The sequence below is a fragment of the Lipotes vexillifer genome, unplaced genomic scaffold (genome assembly GCF_000442215.2).
Source record: "Lipotes vexillifer unplaced genomic scaffold, Lipotes_vexillifer_v1.1 scaffold666, whole genome shotgun sequence".
Taxonomy (NCBI): Eukaryota; Metazoa; Chordata; class Mammalia; order Artiodactyla; family Lipotidae; genus Lipotes; species Lipotes vexillifer.
In genome coordinates, this window is record NW_006787408.1 from 729,412 (window position 1) to 750,512 (window position 21,101).

The window sequence follows — 21,101 nt, forward strand, 5'->3', positions numbered from 1 at the left end:
CAATTGTGGACAGTTTGAGAAGTCAGTAAGATGTCCAACTGGAGATTAATTCTGTGCAGCACAGAGGTAAGTCTGGGATGAAAATAATAACTGCTATGGTACTAAGTCCATGAGAATGGAAAAAATTACTTAGGACGATATTAAGGAGAGAAAAAAGCGCCAGGACCAAGCCCTGAGAAACTTCGCAGTTGAGAAGTTATATGGAAGAAAAGTTAGAAAAGGAGATTGAGAAGGTTTGGTTTGTAAAGTAGAAAGAAAACCAGGAAAACATGGAGTCAAGAGGCCAAAAGAGTGTTTCAAGGAGGGAATGGTCAAGCATGTCAAATCTGCTGAGAGCACCTCTGAGATGAGGAAAGGGAAGTGTCTACTAGGTTGAAATATATTACATCTTCGGTGACAATGACAGAGGTTTTAATGGAGGAGGGGAGCCATAATACAGCAGGTTAAAGAGTAAATGGAAAGTGGAGAAAAAAACAAAAAATAAAGAAGTGGTAGCTACATACAATTCTGCAGCCTGTGGAACAAAAACCACATTCACAGAAAGACAGACAAGATGAAAAGGCAGAGGGCTATGTACCAGATGATGGAACAAGAAAAAAAAACCTGGAAAAACAACTAAACAAAATGGAGATAGGCAATCTTCCAGAAAGAGAAATCAGAATAATGACAGTGAAGATGATCCAGGATGTCGGATAAAGAATGGAGGCAAAGGGTGAGAAGATGCAAGAAGTGTTTAATAAAGATCTAGAAGAATTAAAGAACAAACAGAGATGAAGAACACCATAACTGAAATGAAAAACACACTAAAAGGAATCAATAGCAGAATAACTGAGGCAGAAGAACGGATAAGTGACCTGGAAGACAGAATGGTGGAATTCACTGCTGTAGAACAGAATAAAGAAAAAAGAACGAAAAGAAATGAAGACAGCCTAAGAGACCTCTGGGACAACATTAAACGCAACAACATTTGCATTATAGGGGTCCCAGAAGGAGAAGAAAAAGAGAGAAAAGACGCAAGAAAATATTTGGAAACATTATAATCGAAAACTTCCCTAACATGGGAAAGGAAACAGCCACCCAAGACCAGGAAGCACAGAGAGTCCCATACAGGATAAACCCAAGGAGAAACATGCCGAGACACATAGTAATCAAATTGGCAAAAATTAAAGACAAAGAAAAATTATTGAAAGCAGCAAGGGAAAAACAACAAATAACATACAAGGGAACTACCATAAGGTTAACAGCTGATTCTCAGCAGAAACTCTACAAGCCAGAAGGGAGTGGCATGATATACTTAAAGTGATGAAAGGGAAGAACCTACAACCAAGATTACTCTACCAGCAAGGATCTCATTCAGATTCGATGGAGAAATCAAAAGCTTTACAGACAAGCAAAAGCTAAGAGAATTCAGCACCACCAAACGAGCTCTACAACAAATGCTAAAGGAACTCTTCTAATTGGGAAACACAGGAGAAGAAAAGGACCTACAAAAACAAACCCAAAACAATTAAGAAAATGGTAATAGGAACATACATATCCATAATTACCTTAATCATGAATGGATTAAATGCTCCAACCAAAAGACACAGGCTTGCTGAATAGATACAAAAACAAGACCCATATATATGCTGTCTATAAGAGACCCATTTCAGACCTAGGAACACATACAGACTGAAAGTGAGGGGATGGAAAAAGATATTCCATGCAAATGGAAATCAAAAGAAAGCTAGAGTAACAATACTCATATCAGATAAAATAGACTTTAAAATAAAGAATGTTACAAGAGACAAGGAAGGATACTACATAATGGTCAATGGATCAATCCAAGAAGTAGATATACCAATTATAAATATACATGCACCCAACATAAGAGTACCTCAATATAAAAGGCAACTACTAACAGCTCTAAAAGAGGAACTTTTTAGACTTTAACACCTCACTTACACCAATGGACAGATCAACCAACAAAAAATTAATAAGGAAACACAAGCTTTAAATGACACAACAGACCAGATAAATTTAATTGATGTTTGTAGGACATTCCATACAGAAACAGCAGATTACACTTTCTTCTCAACTGTGCATGGAACATTCTCCAGGATAGATCACATCTTGGGTCACAAATCAAGCCTCAGTAAATTTAAGAAAACTGAAATCATATCAAGCATCTTTTCTGACCACAACGCTATAAGTTTAGAAATGAATTACAAGGAAAAAACGTAAAAAACACAAACACATGGAGGCTAAACAATACGTTACTAAATAACCAAGAGATCACTGAAGAAGTCAAAGAGGAAATCAAAAAATACTGAGTGACAGATGACAATGAAAACATGATGATCCAAAACGTATGGTTGCAGCAAAAGCAGTTCTAAGAGGGAAGTTTACAGCTATACAAGCCTACCTCAAGAAACAAGAAAAATGCTAAATAAACAATCTAACCTTACACCTACAGGAACTAGAGAAAGAAGAACAAACAAAACCCAAAGTTAGCAGAAGGAAAGAAATCATAAAGATCAGAGCAGAAATAAATGAAAAAGAAATGAAGGAAACAGTAGCAAAGATCAATAAAAGTAAAAGCTGGTTCATTAAGAAGATAAACAAAATTGATAAATCATTAGCCAGACTCATCAAGAAAAAGAGGGAGAGGCCTCAAATCAATAAAATTAGAAAAGAAAAAGGAGAAGTTACAACAGACACCGCAGAAATACAAAGCATCCTAAGAGACTACTACAAGCAACTCTATGCCAGTAAAATGGACAACCTGGAAAACATGGACAAATTCTTACAAACGTATAACCTTCCAAGACTGAACCAGGAAGAAATAGAAAATATGAACAGACCAATCACAAGTAATGAAGTTGAAACTGTGATTAAAAATCTTCCAACATACAAAAGTCCAGGACCAGATGGCTTCACAGCTGAATTCTATCAAACATTTAGAGAAGAGCTAACACCCATCCTTCTCAAACTCTTCCAAAAAATTGTGGAGGAAGGAACACTCCCAAACACATTCTACGAGGCCACCATCACTGATACCAAAACCAGACAAAGATACTACAAAAAAAGAAAATTACAGACCAATATCACTGATGAATATAGATGCAAAAATCCTCAACAAAATACTAGCAAACAGAATCCAACAACACACTAAAAGGATCATACACCATGATCAAGTGGCATTTATCCCAGGGATGCAAGGAATCTTCAATATATGCAAATCAATCAATGTGATACGCCATATTAACAAATTGAAGAAGAAAAACCATGTGATCATCTCAATAGATGGAGAAAAAGCTTTTGACAAAATTTAACACCCATTTATGATAAAAACTCTCCAGCAAGTGGGCATAGAGGGAAACTACCTCAACAAAATAAAGGCCATATATGACAAACCCACAGCCAACATCATTCTCAATGGTGAAAAACTGAAAGCATTTCCTCCAAGATCAGGAACACGACAAGGATGTCCACTCTCACCACTATTATTCAACATAGTTTTGGAAGTCCTAGCCACGGCAATCAGAGAAGTTTTAAAGAAATAAAAGGAATGCAAATTGGGAAAGAAGTAAAACTGTCACTGTTTGCAGATGATATGATACTATACATAGAGGATCCTAAAGATGCCACCAGAAAACTATTAGAGCTAACCAATGAATTTGGTAAAGTTGCAGGATACAAAATTAATGCACAGAAATCTCTTGCATTCCTATACACTAATGATGAAAAATCTGAAAGAGAAATTAAGGAAACACTCCCATTTACCACTGCAACAAAAAGAATAAAATACCTAGGAATAAACCTACCTAGGGAGACAAAAGACCTTTATGCAGAAAACTATAAGACACTGATGAAAGAAATTAAAGATGATACCAACAGATGGAGAGATATCCCATGTTCTTGGTTGGAAGAATCAATATTGTGAAAATGACTATACTACCCAAAGCAATCTACACATTCAATGCAATCCCTATCAAATTACCAATGGCATTTTTTTTTAACAGAACTAAAACAAAAAATCTTAAAATTTGTATGGAGACCCAAAAGACCCCGAATAGCCAAAGCAGTCTTGAGGGAAACAAACGGAGCTGGAGGAATCAGACTCCCTGACTTCAGACTATACCACAAAGTTACAGTAATCAAGACAACATGGTGCTGACACAAAAACACAAATATACATCAATGGAACAGAATAGAAAGCCCAGAGATAAACCCACACACCTATGGTCAACTCATCTATGACAAAGGAGGCAAGGATATACAATGGAGAAAAGACAGTCTCTTAAACAAGCGGTGCTGGGAAGACTGGACAGCTCCATGTAAAAGAATGAAATTAGAACACTCCCTAACACCATACACAAAAATAAACTCAAAGTGGATTAAAGACCTAAATGTAAGGCCAGACGCTATCAAACTCTTAAGGGAAAACATAGGAAGAACACTCTTTGACATTAATCACAGCAAGGTCTTTTTTGATCCACCTCCTAGAGCAATGGAAATAAAAACGAAAGTAAACAAATGGGACCTAGTGAAAATTCAAAGCTTTCGCACAGCAAAGGAAACCATAAACAAGACAAAAAGACAACCCTCAGAATGGGAGAAAATATTTGCAAACGCATCAACGGACAAAGGATTAATCTCCAAAATATATAAACAGCTCATGCAGCTCAATATTAAAAAAACAACCCAATCCAAAAAGGGGCAAAGACCTAAATAGACATTTCTCCAAAGAAGACATACAGATGGCCAAGAAGCACATGAAAAGCTGCTCAACATCACTAATTATTAGAGAAATGCAAATCAAAAGTACAATGAGGTATCACCTCACACTGGTTAGAATGGGTATCATCAGAAAATCTACAAACAACAAATGCTGGAGAGGGTGTGGAGAAAGGGATCCCTCTTGCACTGTTGGTGGGAATGTAAATTGATACAGCTACTATGAAGAATAGTATGGAGGTTCCTTAAAAAACTAAAAATAGAATTACCATATGACCCAGCAATCCCACTACTGGGCATACACCCAGAGAAAACCATAATTCAAAAAGACACATACACCCCAATGTTCACTGCAGCACTATTTAAATAGCCGGATCATGGACACAACCTAAATGCCCATCGAAAGATGAATGGATAAAGAAGATATGGTACATATATACAATGGAATATTACTCAGCCATAAAAAGGAATGAAATTGGGTCATTTGCAGAGACGTGGACGCATGTAGAGACTGTCATACGGAGTGAAATAAGTCAGAAAGAGAAAAACAAATATTGTATATTAACGCATATATGTGGAACCTAGAAAATGGTACAGATGAACTGGTTTGCAGAGCAGAAATTGAGACACAGATGTAGAGAACAAACGTATGGACACCAAGGGGGGAAAGTGGTGGGGGGGGGAGGGGGGGGTGTGATGAATTGGGAGATTGGGATTGACATGTATACACTGATGTGTATAAAATGGATGACTAATAAGAACCTGCTGCATAAAAAAATAAATTAAATTATAAAAAGAAGTGGTAGCTACAATGCAGTCCCACTCCGTGAACTATTATTAAAAAAAAAAACAACTATTGTGAGAGTACAATTTTTCTTTTCTTTCTGGCTTTCCTGAGTTTTCCTTCTTTCCTGATGATGTTTTGAACCTGTTAGAACCAGTGATCCCACAAATCATAGATCACTAGTGCCACTGAAGGAGGTATCTGTCAACCTATCTATCTTAGAAACTACTGTAAGAACTGCTAATCTATATTGCAGAGGGTCAATGAACAAATGTTTAAACATTTTCTTTTCCTTACTTGGTTTTCCTTTTGTATATCATTCAATTTATCATGATCAAAGATTTTAGGAATTATTTTTGTAGGCAGACAGAACAGGATGATGTGAAAGATAAAGAAATGTGGTATCTGGTTTGATGCTAGTCTTTGAATATTACTAGCTGGTGCATGAGTGTAATGGAATAAGTTCCTCTTGCCATGTGGCTAATGTAAAATGGAAAGTCAAAGTATCTGCCAGTAAGAACTTCAGAACTAAATGAATTCAATGAGGTTTAGGTCAGCAACATTTGATCACAAACGTGTCTAGTTCCTAAATGCAGGTCCACTGTTGTCACTAGCAGACTGAGAATTTCAGAATTAGCTGAGGAACTTAAAACAAAACAAAAAAAGAGATCCCTAGGCCTCAGCCATTAGAGATTCTGATCCAGCACATGTGGGGTGAGATCCAGGAATTTGCATTTCTAAAAAGTTCCCCAGGATTTCTGCTACACAGCCTGACTGCAGGAGTTGGTACTAGAGTCCCAAATGTACAGATAGCAATTTGTTGGTAAGGTAACAAGGTAGAGATATAAAATCACCAAATTTTAGCATTTGGAGGACTTTTAGAGAACACCAAGTTGAAACTCCCCCTTTTATTTCCAGTCAGAAAGATAAGAGTCCTGACTAGTTCACAGACACACCAGTGACGGCTAGATCTCTTGCTTTCTGGCATTTCTATGATATTACACAGGCTGCCCTCTCTTACTCTTTAGTTAACTTATAAGTCTTTAAGTAAATATATTTTAATTTGTCTACAGGCACTAATTACTTTTTCTAATTTGTTATTCCCATAGGAGTGGACAAAGTTGGAACTGACTGGATGTTTACTTAAATGTGCATTCTTGACTACAGGTCTCTTCACAGCTTCCTCAGGTCCCAGTGATCGTAAAGGACAGAGACCACAGTTTTTAGATCATATCATTTCTCACAGAAGGAATGGCTGATATACGACATGTGAAAGCAGGATCACTACCAGGCGAAAGAATTATTAATAAAGCTCCTTTTCTTGGAGTTACTGAATCAGGTTAAAGCTTCCAGGTGACAGGATTCCATGAAAGAGAACTGAAAAGTTGCTTCAGGGACAAATGGAGGGAAAAAATAGTCCAACTCCCGCACAGGGTGTGAGCTAATCTCACAGCTGTCACTCTGATGGTAATTTCTGCCTACTATTTATAAACTAAGACTTAAGATAAAAGTACAAGATGACAAAGTGTTCTAAACACAATTCAAAGTAAAAAGATCTAAATGGTAAAATGTGTCCAATAGGTAAAATTTTAAAGTTTATCTTTCTAAAGTAGGACCCGTGTGCAAATACACACACACAGAAATAAAAATGAAATAAAAGACATAAAAAAGTTGAGTACAGAAAGTGCTAAACTAAGATGCTATAAAAAGAAAAATTTGAATGACTTAAGTGTAAAGAGTAAAATTCTACGACTAACAGATTAAAAAGTTGAAAGCAAACAACAAAACTCCCCCCAAACTCCCCATAACAAATAAGTATGAGCTACAAAAAGAGCAAAAATTAAATTAAAAACCAGAAGAATTGAGAATATTAAAAATATCATTTTTCTAAACAGATGAAGCTGCTCAAGTGTCTGTCAACAGATGAATGGATAAACAAAATGTGGTATATACATATAATGGAATATTATTCAGCCACTGAAAGGAACAAACTTCCCAGATATGCTACAATACAAATGAATCTTGAAAACATTATGCTAAGTGAAATAAGCCAAACACAAAAGGATACATATTATATAATTCCACTTATATGAATTATCTAGAATAGGGAAATTCATACAGACAGAAAGTAGATTAAAGGTTTCCAGGGGCTCAGGAAAGCAGCAGTGGGGAGTTCTTGCTTAATGGGTATTTTTTTCAGGTGAGGACAGGGTTTTGCAAATAGTTGTACAACACTGTGATGTAATTAATGCCACTGAATTATACACTTGAAAGTGGTTAAGTGGAAAATTTTGTTACCTATATTTTACTACAATAAAAAATAAGCCAAAACAGACTAAAAATATTAGTATGTAACAAAACAATTAAAACCAGAAATTAAGATATTAAAATAACAAAATACGTTAAATATTGCAAGAATATCACCCCTAAACACAATTTAAGGAATCTAAGGAACACAGCAAGTATGAGGCAGGGGAGGGGTGTCAAAGAGCAGCATAAATAGCTTAATCTCAAATAATTAGGATGCACATATAATTTACTATCCTAAGCAAGACACTTCTGAGAGGAAAGGGGACACTATTAATAATAACACAGGGAAAATATGCGTAGACTGAGACTGTCGGAGGCAACCCAGGATATGTGGTCATTCTACATGCAAGAGCAACAGGTCCTCAAGGTTGAGGTCATGCCCAAAGCTTGGGGTCTGGCCAGAGTACAATGGTCTGAAAGCATCTTCCTGAAGGACACAAGTGGTATAAAATGCAAATCGCTTTTTCATTTTTTTTTTTTTTTATTTTTACAGAGAAGTAACACAATTACATGGTCTTTACTGAAGTTTCCTAATTTGGGATTTATAAAACAATCAGCATTATTATTAGATTTTTATTAAGAGCTATTATGTTAGTCTAGGAATTTTAGAAAGCCAAATTATACTTTGAATTGCACTGGCAGGCACAATAAAGAGTTCTTAAGGTGAATCATTTTTTATAAATCTACATTTTTATATATTACATTAGAGCTCTATAAATATATATGTATATATTCTTTTATACTTATATATATGACTACAATTAAGCCTGAATATTTAAAAAATCAAACCAGAATTACTGAGAAAATTAGCAACTGATATCCAACCCATTCTTTACTTTTAAACTAAAATTAATCTTAAAGGCCTACACATAGGTTAACTTAAACAGTCCATACCTTACATGAGAAGTTCCGACTTGGGATGTTTCTTGCTAACTCTGATATCCTGGGTTTATTCTGCAGACACTTGGTTGGGTGATATTTTTTCAACTTTATTCTACTGTAATAATGATCAGCGAAGTTACAGTGATTCACGTGCTGTTTCTGCATGCATTTCCCAAGGTGAGGAATACTATACTTCAAAGCCTGGAGAAATAATTTGCTCTTCTGCTGCATGATATCAAAGTCCCTGGTTTATGCTCCCTTTGGGGCTGCCAGCACATGAATGATTTTCATAGGAATGATTATATAGTAGTGGGTTCTTAGAGCATCTAAGATCTGCAGTTCTTATCCCTCCCCTTTGGGGCTGTGTACCCCTCCAGTTACAAATAACCGCAGACAGCTGATAACTCAAAGTATCTGAAAACCTGTAAAAGTTAAAGTTTAATTCAAATCACACTTCTTGGCAGATGTGACATAAATGTCTCATTTGTAAAGTCAATCCTGTCAGGCTCAAACAGCACTGATTCTGGTACACACATGGGCAAACTAAAACAAACAGAAAACAAAAAAACAAAATAAAAATTTGCAAATAAATACATAGACTTAATGGAGGCATCTCAGGAACTCTGAGGGCTTTTAAAGGCAAAACGGCTTTGATTTCACATAATTCAGAATTTATCTTTGGTTTGTATGTGGAGGATAAACTGGAAAAGACCAATTACTTAATAAAGGTAGAGGAGAAGGGATTAGTATTTATTGTTTGCTTCGTGCCACATGCTTTTATATACTTCATTTAATTTAAACTTCATAGGGACCTGATAGAGTAGCTATTATGATGTTGGTCTTACAGGTGAGCAAACTGTGGCTCAGGAAGGTTTAAGCAACTACCCCAGGTCACCTGAACAGTAACAGTAGAGCAATAAGTCTATCTGGACATAACAACAACTGGACTTTAATGTCAAAAAGGTGTTTAGCTCTTTAGTTGAAAAAAACAAAAAACACTTCAGGAGGCACACATGAAATGTGACGCCACCTGTTTTCTGTTGGGAAGCTGGTGCTTATTAACCTATCAAGGTAAGTAAAGCTAGTAAGTAGTTAAGTCAGAGAAACCTGGGTTCAGGTCTTCATTCCTGCACTTAGCACCTGTGCTTAGTTTCATCATCTGCAAAACAGAGATAATGATCCCACTTACTCTATGAAATAGCCATTCTAAGAATGAAACAATTTATGTTAAAATCTTAATGAAGTGTCTAGCACGTAGTAACCACTCAATAAACGGTGGCTACTATTTTTAGGGCAGGAAAAATCTAGGTATGTTGCACACTGTTGAATGTCATCATGGAAGTCTTCCACCAACTGCTCCTCGGTATCAAAGGTATTATACAATAGTGCGTCAGCTTTACCACTGCTCGGATCCGCTACGACGCCCCTGCCCCTCTTAACCTCTTTCTATGTCGCAGCAAAATAACGGGGGAGTGGGTACAGGGGATGTGCAGTTGACACCAGCAAAAACAAACAAAGTAAAATAAGAGAAAATAAAATAAAGGCCCTAAACCACTACATCCGTGCCCGCAGCCTCCATCCATCCATCTTTCACCCACAGGGAGAAGACAGCAGGCAAGGCTGGGGATAGGGGTAGGGTAGACGAATGGGTGTTCCTGGGAGAAACTATTCGTTTTCCCGAACGGTACCATGTGCCACGCAGTGAAGGGACATCGGTCAAAAAGGTAGGACCAAGGGACTGAGGGATGGTTGGGTGGGGGTAAGGACGGGGTGAAGGGAACAGACTCCCAGCCTACGCCCCCCATACGTACGCAAACTGAAAGTCAGTCTCGCTCTAGACACCGAAACGAGTGAAGGCAGGCCGGAGAACCCGATGCTCTCAGGAAGGAGCGCAACTGCCACCTCAGTCACGGTCAGCCGAAGTCTGCGTTCTGCAGCTAGCGGAACGACAGCCTACCCAGAACCGCCCGGAGCTGGTTTGCAGCACGCCGTCTACGTAACCCCCGTCTGGCACGAGCGCTAAGTGGATTCCGCCATCTTTATTGTGGTCAGGAATATTTTTTTACTCCTCCTGGGTTCATTAACGCTCAAAGATATAAGCCTTTTGGTTCTTTGCTAGTCTTCAGAGCTCGAGATGAAACAGGAGAGAAGGGAACCAAAGGGGGCGGCGTCGCACTAGGTCTGCCACAGTTCCCTCACCCTCCGGTCTGCCCTCACTCAAGATGGCCACCAGCAAACTGGTGCAGTGGTGAGAGCCGCGCTGCCCTGGTTGCTAAGGAGACGCGACTACCGGAAATGCGGAATTCGGGGAGAGAGCGCGCGCTAGGGCAGTGGGAGGCAACCCTGGCGTCACAGATCCTGACAGGGAAGAAGTAGGCAGGTCCTGGCAGGGGCAGCTGTGGCGGCGGTATCTCGGATATAGCCAGCTCCAGCCGGATGGAGTCTCGAGTCGCGGACGCCGAGGCTGGCCAGGCTGAGCGCGCAGCGGGCGAGGGCCGGACAAGCAGCAGCGCCGCTCAGGGACCCGCAATCTCGGCGCCCTTGGGTGCTGCCCGTTGGAAGCTCCTGCGGCAGGTAAGGTAGAGCCCTCTCGACTCACTTTTGCCTTTGGCCACTCCCCTCGCAAGCGACAGGCAGCTATTCTCCCCTTGGCAGCTCGGGGAGTTCCCTCACAGTTTTGCTGGGAGCCTCCTGAGAAGCGCCCCCTTGGTTCACCTAAGGGTCGCGCCAAAAGGAGGTATCAGGTGGCATTGGGCAGGGATTGGGCAGCCGAGGCTGAGTTCTGGGAAACTCAGATCGAAGGAGAAGATCCCTTTCTAGACATTAGTCTGCATCTGAGGGACTTTTCTCCTTGCTCGCCAGTAGGGTCGGTGGGACCGCCGCTCCCCAGTCCATACTGTTCTTCTTTCCTGCTTATGTTTTACTTTCTTCCCCTGGTTTCTTACCCTTGCTTCTTAACTCCTAGCCTGGTTCTAGCTCCAAATCTGTCCCCTCTCTTGGTGATCAGCGTGGTTGACTGTGTTGGGACAGTGACGTTGCACGTGTTGCTTCGGTTTCTTCGGTGGAGCGGAGAGCGAAGGGAGTCGCAAGAGCTGCCCCGGCGCCCTCCCGCTTCGCTTTCACGCGAAAGTTACATGTTTATCTTAGGTTTGAAGAGATCAGAGAGATTCTCTGTGTCTAAGTATTTTGATTTTTTTTACTGGCGGTTATCTTTTAGCACTTAAAAGTTGCTGCTGTTGCTGGTAACTTCAGTCGTGTGCAGGTTTGAAGATTTTCTGATTTGACGACACTGACGCTCTTTCCAAACTGCTTGAAGTGAAATCTGTTTATTGTTTACAACCCAGTGTTATGCTTCTGCCTGGGGTTTCCTGCCGAACACTTTATTCAACGGGACATTTTCCATTTCTGACTTATATTTCGAGGAGAGTTTCCCAGCTATTGCCAGGTTACTTGAGATTGTGCTTTTAGTATTTTGGCGGTTACTTTGTTGGCAATTGTCTCGAGTCACCTTTTCATACAGTGGCCTTCCAGTGCTGTCATGACACAACTCAAAGATCATTTGTTTGCTGATGCATTGAAAGCCTTTGCAGGGCATTAATGATCTGGTTTTGCAATTAATGTTACAAATGGTATTATAAGATAATAGAATGCAAGTCCTCATAGATCATTATCTATAGGAAATTTCTATAGTGAAGTAAACATCAACTAAATTTAAAGTATCAGAATAGTAAATTAGGGCCTTAAAATGATCAATCAAATCTTATCGTGATGACTTCAGTGATTCCTAGTAAAAATTCTAGTTGACCATCTCTTATATTCATTCTGAATTGTTGTCTACATTAGAATAAGGATAAGTTTCAGCTATGGCTGCCATTTGAACTCCTCACATGCTTTGAAGTTTAATGTTTTTGGTATACATGTGCCCTCTGTTTAGAGTCTTTCTACTTCTCTACTTGATGAATGACTGTTATCCTTCAGACCTCTATTTCGATCTCCTCTTATGTAAAGGCTCTGCTGACTCCTCTTGCTGAGTTAGACCTTCAGCTCACTATATGGGTGAACCTCATATCACATTATTTTATGATCATTTGATCAGAGTCCAACTTTCTCACTAGAATAGGAGTTCTTCATGGGAAAAGGTGATATTTTATTAATCTCCATCTTCTGGCTCTGGCTAGTTGATTTTCAGTAGATACTGTTACATGTTGTGGAAAGCCTGAGTAAGGACAGTCTTTAAGTGGCCCACAGCATGTCATCCTCAGTGTATTCTATCAGTGAGTAACAACTACACCGTCACGACTGCATTCAACAGTGAGCATTTATTCTGTTTGTGGGCCACCTGGGAGTTGACTGACATAGGCTATGATCAGCTGAGAGGCTCTATGCTGCATGCTTGGTCCACATGCCTCTAATTCTGGGCTGACATGTTCTCATGGTGACGACAGAGGTGTAAGAGAGCAAATGCAACCACTGAAACACATTTTAAGCACCTATTAATATCCTGTTGGCCAAAGTAAGATACTTAGCCAAGCCTAAAGTTAGGAGACAGAGAAGTATGTTTTTTTCTTTGAGGGAGCAGGGGAGAAAGTGAATATTTTTCTATAATAATCGAATCTTCCATGTATTTTAAACATTTGCAGGCTCTTAGTAAATATGTTTTAAATGAATGGACCATTTGCATCTTGTTAGCATCCAACTGGAAAACTGTGAGGAATCTAAACAATGCTAAAGATATGCAATTCTTTTTCTCTCTCTTATGTGACATCTTCATGACATCTGCTATGTCTCCTTGTTTTCTCCCTCACAATTCTGTCTTTCCACTAGGGCTCCAATGCTATCTCATGGCCCTTCACCTTAACTGTTCAATATTTTCTATGTTTTATAATTAACATTTTTGAGAGAAAACCTGGTTGACCTAGTTCATCATTTGATACTAGGTCACATTGCTCTTGGGTGGCCTCAGCCTGCAGTGGCTTGAAGCAGGATTTTGGTTCATGGCCAGAGATTGAGGTTGGGCCGTGGCAGTGAGAGTGCTGAATCTTAGCCACTAGACCACAAGGGACCAGTGGCCAGTGACAAGGCCCTGGCCCATCAGCTGTTGTAGAAGTGAATTTCCACATAGAGACGGAAAGTAGTGAAACAAGTGTTTATTAGGAGGAAAACAGTACCTGTGGATAGACACATGGGCGAGCTCAGAGAGAGTTGTGTCCTCGTGGTAGTTTGAATCACTTTTATGGGGCATTTCTTCTGGGTTTCCTTTGGCCAATCATCTTGCTTTGCCTGGTTCTGAGTCCATATCTGTATATCTCAGGGTCCTCCCATGTGTGTGTGCTTGCATGTCTTAGCCAAGACGGATTCCAGCGAAGAGGTGTATGGGTAGGATGGCATCACTTACTATGGGGTAGCACCCCCTCCCTTTTTGACCTTCAGGGAGCCTTTCTGAGCGTGTGTAGTGGAGAAGGTCTCCTTGACTTCAAGAATGAGGAATATGTGGTCTTTTATCTCTTATCTGGGCAGGGCTTAGCTCTTCTCCCTCCTGCTATTTTGGAGTATCTGTCCACAGGGGATGAACTCTGGCTGCTCACCCTGGGGCCCATCTATTTCCTGCCTCAACATGGAAAATTGCTGACTTTTGAGTCTAGTGCCCACTTTAATCATATGAGGTCTGAAAGTCTGTGGATCAATATCAATAGAGGCTGTGGATATTCTGTAATATTTTTCTCTTTGTTGTGTCTCATTACCTGATGGCAAATATAGCTGTTGGCAACTTCATCATCCACCGAGCTAGTGATCCAGAAGAAATAACCCTTTTCCCCAACACCCAAAGCATTTCCTCCAAAGAACTCTAAGAGGCGAAGTTTGCACCAACTGCTGTGTCTAGGAGACTAGTGCACTTTGGCCTGCGTCATGAGCCCACCCTGTGGCAGGGAAAATAACAATCCTACCATTATTGCATAGAGAGAGGAAGGGGCATTTCCCAAGGGGAAGGGATGTAGAGCAGATGAAAAAGTAGCAAATGACCATTACATGCTTACACACATCTTACAACCACCTACAGAATGAATAATGGGGCCTAGAGGTCTGAATACTTGGCTGAAGAATCCGATTAATGGAATATTTCACAGTACAATTTATTTTTATTTTTTTAATTAAAAAAAATTTTATTTTTTAAAATTTTTTGGCTGTGCCTCGCGACGTGTGGGATCTTAGTTCCCCAACCAGGGATCGAACTGTGCCCCCTGCATTGGAAGTGCAGAGTCTTAACCACTGGACCGCCAGGGAAGTCCCTCACAGTACAACTTAAATTAAAGCAGGATGATATATGTTTGAGACTGTCAATGTGGAAAGAGACAGCATGGTTTCTGGAATAGAATTTCATACAATTGATTTTAGTCCCAGATCTACCACCCTTAACTATTTGTATGATGGTGAGCACCCTCTTTGGACCTCAGTTTTCTCATTTGTAAATGAGAGAGTGGGACTAGATTTCTTTAAGACCTTCCTAATAATTATTCCATTAGTTGTTGTAATATTCAATTCATGACAATACCAACAGGTGGTATAAAAAAGCTTGCGAAGAAGGACAGTTAACTTGGCAAAAGCAACTCAACAGGGAAGGGCAGGAATAGTGCACTGGCACTATTCAGTTCACATGGCCCAGTCTGAATATTTAATAGAGGGAATGGCGAGTGTTTGTTAATCCAGAGAATCAGTTACTAGAGATGTACTGTATTTTGTGCTCTTTTTAGGCCTTCTGATTCCATTGTAGAAAATGGCAGACAGACACCAAGAGATCATGTCTTAAGAATGGTTGTGTGATGTGCTTGTAGATCTTGCACTGAGGGTTGTGGTTTAGATCCCTACATAAGTGAAGAATTGAGGGATGGACTCTTCATTGGTTTTTATTGGCATCACTTGGATCACTTTCTGCAGCAGGGGCTGAGCAAGGTCATTCGTGCTTTTTCACTCCTTTTTTTTTTTGCATAGAGAATTATTTGTTGACAACATTTTATACATCATTGTATTTATAAGGGTTTTTTCACATTGTTGAAGTTAAACTGACATTTCAATTGATTATAGAACTTTATACTGCTGTAGTCACAGATGACAGATTTTTGTGTACTCTGCAGAACATACTTTAACCTTAAGCATCTACATGTAATGCTCATCCCTGACCCCCGCTGTTCAAACCTTGTTGACATATACGTCAGTGATTGGAGGAGATTTTCTTTTTTATGTCTCTGATTTATTAAGAATAATAATTGGTTTCATTGGATTCCTTAAAAATATTTAGGATTGTGTTTTAGGTTAAAAAGGTGAATGTGAATGTTTTCTTGAATTAGAAGTATGTAGCTTATCAGTCTAAAAACAAAATATTCCACCAATAATTATTTTGAATGAAATGAACTTTTAACTGTGCAATAAAGAAACTAAAATGTTTAGAAGGCTCTAGGTGTGAAAGCATTTGTCTTTTTTTTTGAATTTTATGTTTTGTGTATTGGGTTGGTCAAAATGTTCGTTCAGGTTTTTCCATAAGATGTTGCAAAAAAATGCAAAGGAACGCTTTGGCCAACCCAATATTTTCCACAATTTAAAAAATTTTAAAAGCAAAAACTTTCTAGAGCAGTGAATTTTGAGTGGGGTTTGGAAATTTACATATTTTAACACTTGCTGCAGATAAACATCTTTTCATGCTTATTTGCCATCTGTATATCACTTCAATGAAATGTCTCTTCCTGTCTTTTGTCCATTTTCTTTTTTTTTTTAAAGGTGAACATATATTTATATTGGTAAATGTAAAAGAGAGAAAAACTAACATAGTATTGACTTATTTTAAACATTTTATCAAGGCACTTTTTTTTTTATACAGCAGGCTCTTATTAGTCATCAATTTTATACACATCAGTGTATACATGTCAATCCCAATCACCCAATTCATCCCACCAGCACCACCCACACCCCTGCCTCTTCCCCCTTTGGTGTCCATACGTTTGTTCCCTACATCTGTGTCTCAATTATCCATTCATCCGTCAATGGGCATTTAGGTTGCTTCCATGACCCGGCCATTGTAAATAGTGCTGCAGTGAACATTGGGGTGCATGTGTCTTTTTGAATTATGGTTTTCTCAGGGTATATGCCCAGTAGTGGGATTGCTGGGTCATATGGTAATTCTATTTTTAGTTTTTTAAGGAACCTCCATACTGTTCTCCATAGTAGCTGTATCAATTTACATTCCCACCAACAGTGCAAGAGGGTTTCCTTTTCTCCACGCCCTTTCCAGCATTTGTTGTTTGTAGATTTTCTGATGATACCCATTCTAACCAGTGTGAAGTGATACCTCATTGTAGTTTTTTTTTTTTTTTTGTGGTACGTGGGCCTCTCACTGTAGTGGCCTCTCCCGTTGCGGAGCACAGGCTCTGGACACGCAGGCTCAGTGGACATGGCTCACGGGCCTAGCCGCTCCACGGTATGTGGGATCTTCCCGGACTGAAGCATGAACCCGTGTCCCCTGCATAGGCAGGTGGACTCTCAACCACTGCGCCCCTTGGGAAGCCCCCTCATTGTAGTTTTGATTTGCATTTCTCTAATAATTAGTGATGTTGAGCAGCTTTTCATGTGTTTCTTGGCCATCTGTATGTCTTCTTTGGAGAAATGTCTATTTAGGTCTTCTGCCCATTTTTGGATTGGGTTGTTTTTTTAATATTGAGCTGCATGAGCTGTTTATATATTTTGGAGATTAATCCTTTGTCCGTTGATGCGTTTGCAAATATTTTCTCCCATTCTGAGGGTTGTCTTTTCGTCTTGTTTATGGTTTCCTTTGCTGTGCGAAAGCTTTGAATTTTCACTAGGTCCCATTTGTTTACTTTCGTTTTTATTTCCATTACTCTAGGAGGTGGATCAAAAAAGACCTTGCTGTGATTAATGTCAGAGTGTTCTTCCTATGTTTTCCCTTAAGAGTTTGATAGCGTCTGGCCTTACATTTAGGTCTCTTATCAATTTTGAGTTTATTTTTGTGTATGGTGTTAGGGAGTGTTCTAATTTCATTCTTTTACATGGAGCTGTCCAGTCTTCCCAGCACCGCTTGTTTAAGAGACTGTCTTTTCTCCATTGTATATCCTTGCCTCCTTTGTCATAGATGAGTTGACCATAGGTGTGTGGGTTTATCTCTGGGCTTTCTATTCTGTTCCATTGATGTATATTTGTGTTTTTGTGTCAGCACCATGTTGTCTTGATTACTGTAACTTTGTGGTATAGTCTGAAGTCAGGGAGTCTGATTCCTCCAGCTCCGTTTGTTTCCCTCAAGACTGCTTTGGCTATTCAGGGTCTTTTGGGCCTCCATACAAATTTTAAAATTTTTTGTTTTAGTTCTGTAAAAAAAATGCCACTGGTAATTTGATAGGGATTGCATTGAATGTGTAGATTGCTTTGGGTAGTATAGTCATTTTCACAAAATTGATTTTTCCAACCAAGAACATGGGATATCTCTCCATCTGTTGGTGTCATCTTTAATTTCTTTCATCAGTGTCTTATCTTTTTCTGCATAAAGGTCTTTTGTCTCCCTAGGTAGGTTTATTCCTAGGTATTTTATTCTTTTTGTTGCAGTGGTAAATGGGAGTGTTTCCTTAATTTCTTCTTTCAGATTTTTCATCATTAGTGTATAGGAATGCAAGAGATTTCTGTGCATTAATTTTGTATCCTGCAACTTTATCAAATTCATTGGTTAGCTCTAATAGTTTTCTGGTGGCATCTTTAGGATCCTCTATGTATAGTATCATATCATCTGCAAACAGTGACAGTTTTACTTCTTTCCCAATTTGCATTCCTTTTATTTCTTTAAAACTTCTCTGATTGCCGTGGCTAGGACTTCCAAAACTATGTTGAATAATAGTGGTGAGAGGGGACATCCTTGTCGTGTTCCTGATCTTGGAGGAAATGCTTTCAGTTTTTCACCATTGAGAATGATGTTGGCTGTGGGCTTGTCATATATGGCCTTTATTTTGTTGAGGTAGTTTCCCTCTATGCCCACTTGCTGGAGAGTTTTTATCATAAATGGGTGTTGAATTTTATCAAAAGCTTTTTCTCCATCTATTGAGATGATCACATGGTTTTTCTTCTTCAATTTGTTAATATGGCGTATCACATTGATTGATTTGCATATATTGAAGATTCCTTGCATCCCTGGGATAAATGCCACTTGATCATGGTGTATGATCCTTTTAGTGTGTTGTTGGATTCTGTTTGCTAGTATTTTGTTGAGGATTTTTGCATCTGTATTCATCAGTGATATTGGTCTGTAATTTTCTATTTTTGTAGTATCTTTGTCTGGTTTTGGTATCAGGGTGATGGTGGCCTCGTAGAATGTGTTTGGGAGTGTTCCTTCTTCCACAATTTTTTGGAAGAGTTTGAGAAGGATGGGTGTTAGCTCTTCTCTAAATGTTTGATAGAATTCAGCTGTGAAGCCATCTGGTCCTGGACTTTTGTATGTTGGAAGATTTTTAATCACAGTTTCAACTTCATTACTTGTGATTGGTCTGTTCATATTTTCTATTTCTTCCTGATTCAGTCTTGGAAGGTTATACGTTTGTAAGAATTTGTCCATGTTTTCCAGGTTGTCCATTTTACTGGCATAGAGTTGCTTGTAGTAGTCTCTTAGGATGCTTTGTATTTCTGTGGTGTCCGTTGTAACTTCTCCTTTTTCTTTTCTAATTTTATTGATTTGAGTCCTCTCTTTTTCTTGATGAGTCTGGCTAATGATTTATCAATTTTGTTTATCTTCTTAATGAACCAGCTTTTACGTTTATTGATCTTTGCTACTGTTTCCTTCATTTCTTTTTCATTTATTTCTGCTCTGATCTTTATGATTTCTTTCCTTCTGCTAACTTTGGGTTTTGTTTGTTCTTCTTTCTCTAGTTCCTGTAGGTGTAAGGTTAGATTGTTTATTTGAGATTTTTCTTGTTTCTTGAGGTAGGCTTGTATACGGCATGTGGGATCTTCCCGGACCGGGGCAGAAACCCATGTCCCCTGCATCAGCAGGCGGCCTCTCAACCACTGCGCCACCAGGGAAGCCCCTTTGGGGGTTTTTTGTTCTTCTTTCTCTAATTGCTTTAGGTGTAAGTTTAGGTTGTTTATTTGAGATGTTTCTTGTTTCTTGAGGTAGCACTGTATTGTTATAAACTTCCCTCTTAGGACTGGTTTTGCTGCATCCCACAGGTTTTGGATTGTTGTGTTTTCATTGTCATTTGTCTCTAGGTATTTGTTGATTTCCTCTTTGATGTCTTAAGTGATCTCTTGGTTATTGAGTAGTGTATTATTTAGCCTCCATGTTTTTTTTTTTTGTAGATTATTTCCCTGTATTTGATATCTAGTCTCATAGTGTGTGGTCAGGAAAGATACTTGATACAATTTCAGTTTTCTTAAATTTACCAAGGTTCAATTTGTTGACCCAAGATATGTCTATCCTGGAGATTGTTCCATGAGCACTTGAGAAGAAAGTGTATTCTGTTGTTTTTGGATGGAATGTCCTATAAATATCAATTAAGTCCATCTTGTTTAATGTATCATTTAAAGCTTGTGTTTCCTTATTTATTTTCATTTTGGATGATCTGTCCATTGGTGAAAGTGGGATGTTAAAGTCCCCTACTATGATTGTGTTATTGTCGATTTCCCCTTTTATGGCTGTTAGCATTTACCTTATGTATTGAGGGGCTCCTCTGTTGGGTGCAGAAATATTTACAATTGTTACATCTTCTTCTTGGATTGATCCCTTGATGATTATGTAGTGTCCTTCTTTGTCTCTTGTAGTAGTCTTTATTTTAAAGTCTATTTTGTCTGAAATGAGAATTGCTACTCCAGCTTTCTTTTGACTTCCATTTGCATGGAATATCTTTTTCCATCCTGTCACTTTCAGTCTGTGTGTGTCCCTAGGTCTGAAGGGGGTCTCTTGTAGACAGCATATTACGGGTCTTGTTTTTGTATCCATTCAGCCAGTCTTTGTCTTTTGGTGGGAGCATTTAATCCATTTATGTTTAAGGTAATTATCGATATGTATGTTCGTTCCTGTTACCATTTTCTCAATTGTTTTGGGTTTGTCTTTGTAGGTGTTTTCCTTCTCTTGTGTTTCCTGCCTAGAGAAGTTTCTTTAGCATTTGTTCTAAAGCTGGTTTGGTGGTGCTGAATTCTGTTAACATTTGTTTATCTGTAAAGGTTTTAATTTCTCCATCGAATCTGAATGAGATCCTTGTTGGGTAGAGTAATCTTGGTTGTAGGTTTTTCCCTTTCATCACTTTAAATATGTTCTGCCACTCCCTTCTGGCTTGCAGAGTTTCTGCTGAAAGATCAGCTGTTACCCTTATGGGGATTCCCTTGTGTGTTATTTGTTGTTTTTCCCTTGCTGCTTTTAATATGT

The 21,101-nt window shown here is 38.9% G+C and overlaps 2 protein-coding genes across 4 annotated transcripts in view; one reads left to right on the forward strand and one right to left on the reverse strand.

The window, feature by feature from the left end:
• Window positions 1-10,932, reverse strand: part of PREPL (prolyl endopeptidase like) — a 55,281-nt gene extending 44,349 nt beyond the window's left edge. For 2 of the 3 annotated variants that reach the window (XM_007459960.1, XM_007459961.1), the window contains exon 1: window positions 8,708-8,960. In XM_007459960.1, the coding sequence (XP_007460022.1) occupies window positions 8,708-8,926 (219 nt within the window). In that variant the 5' untranslated portion in view covers window positions 8,927-8,960. Of the gene's footprint in view, window positions 1-8,707; window positions 8,962-10,652 lie in introns of those variants that run through there. The other variant, XM_007459959.1, reaches the window with a different exon arrangement.
• Window positions 10,933-11,131: 199 nt separating this feature from the next.
• The window catches only part of CAMKMT (calmodulin-lysine N-methyltransferase), a 430,251-nt gene continuing 420,281 nt past the window's right edge, over window positions 11,132-21,101 (forward strand). The window contains exon 1 of the mRNA XM_007459962.1: window positions 11,132-11,269. Within this exon, the coding sequence (XP_007460024.1) occupies window positions 11,132-11,269 (138 nt within the window). The remainder of the gene's footprint in view (window positions 11,270-21,101) is intronic.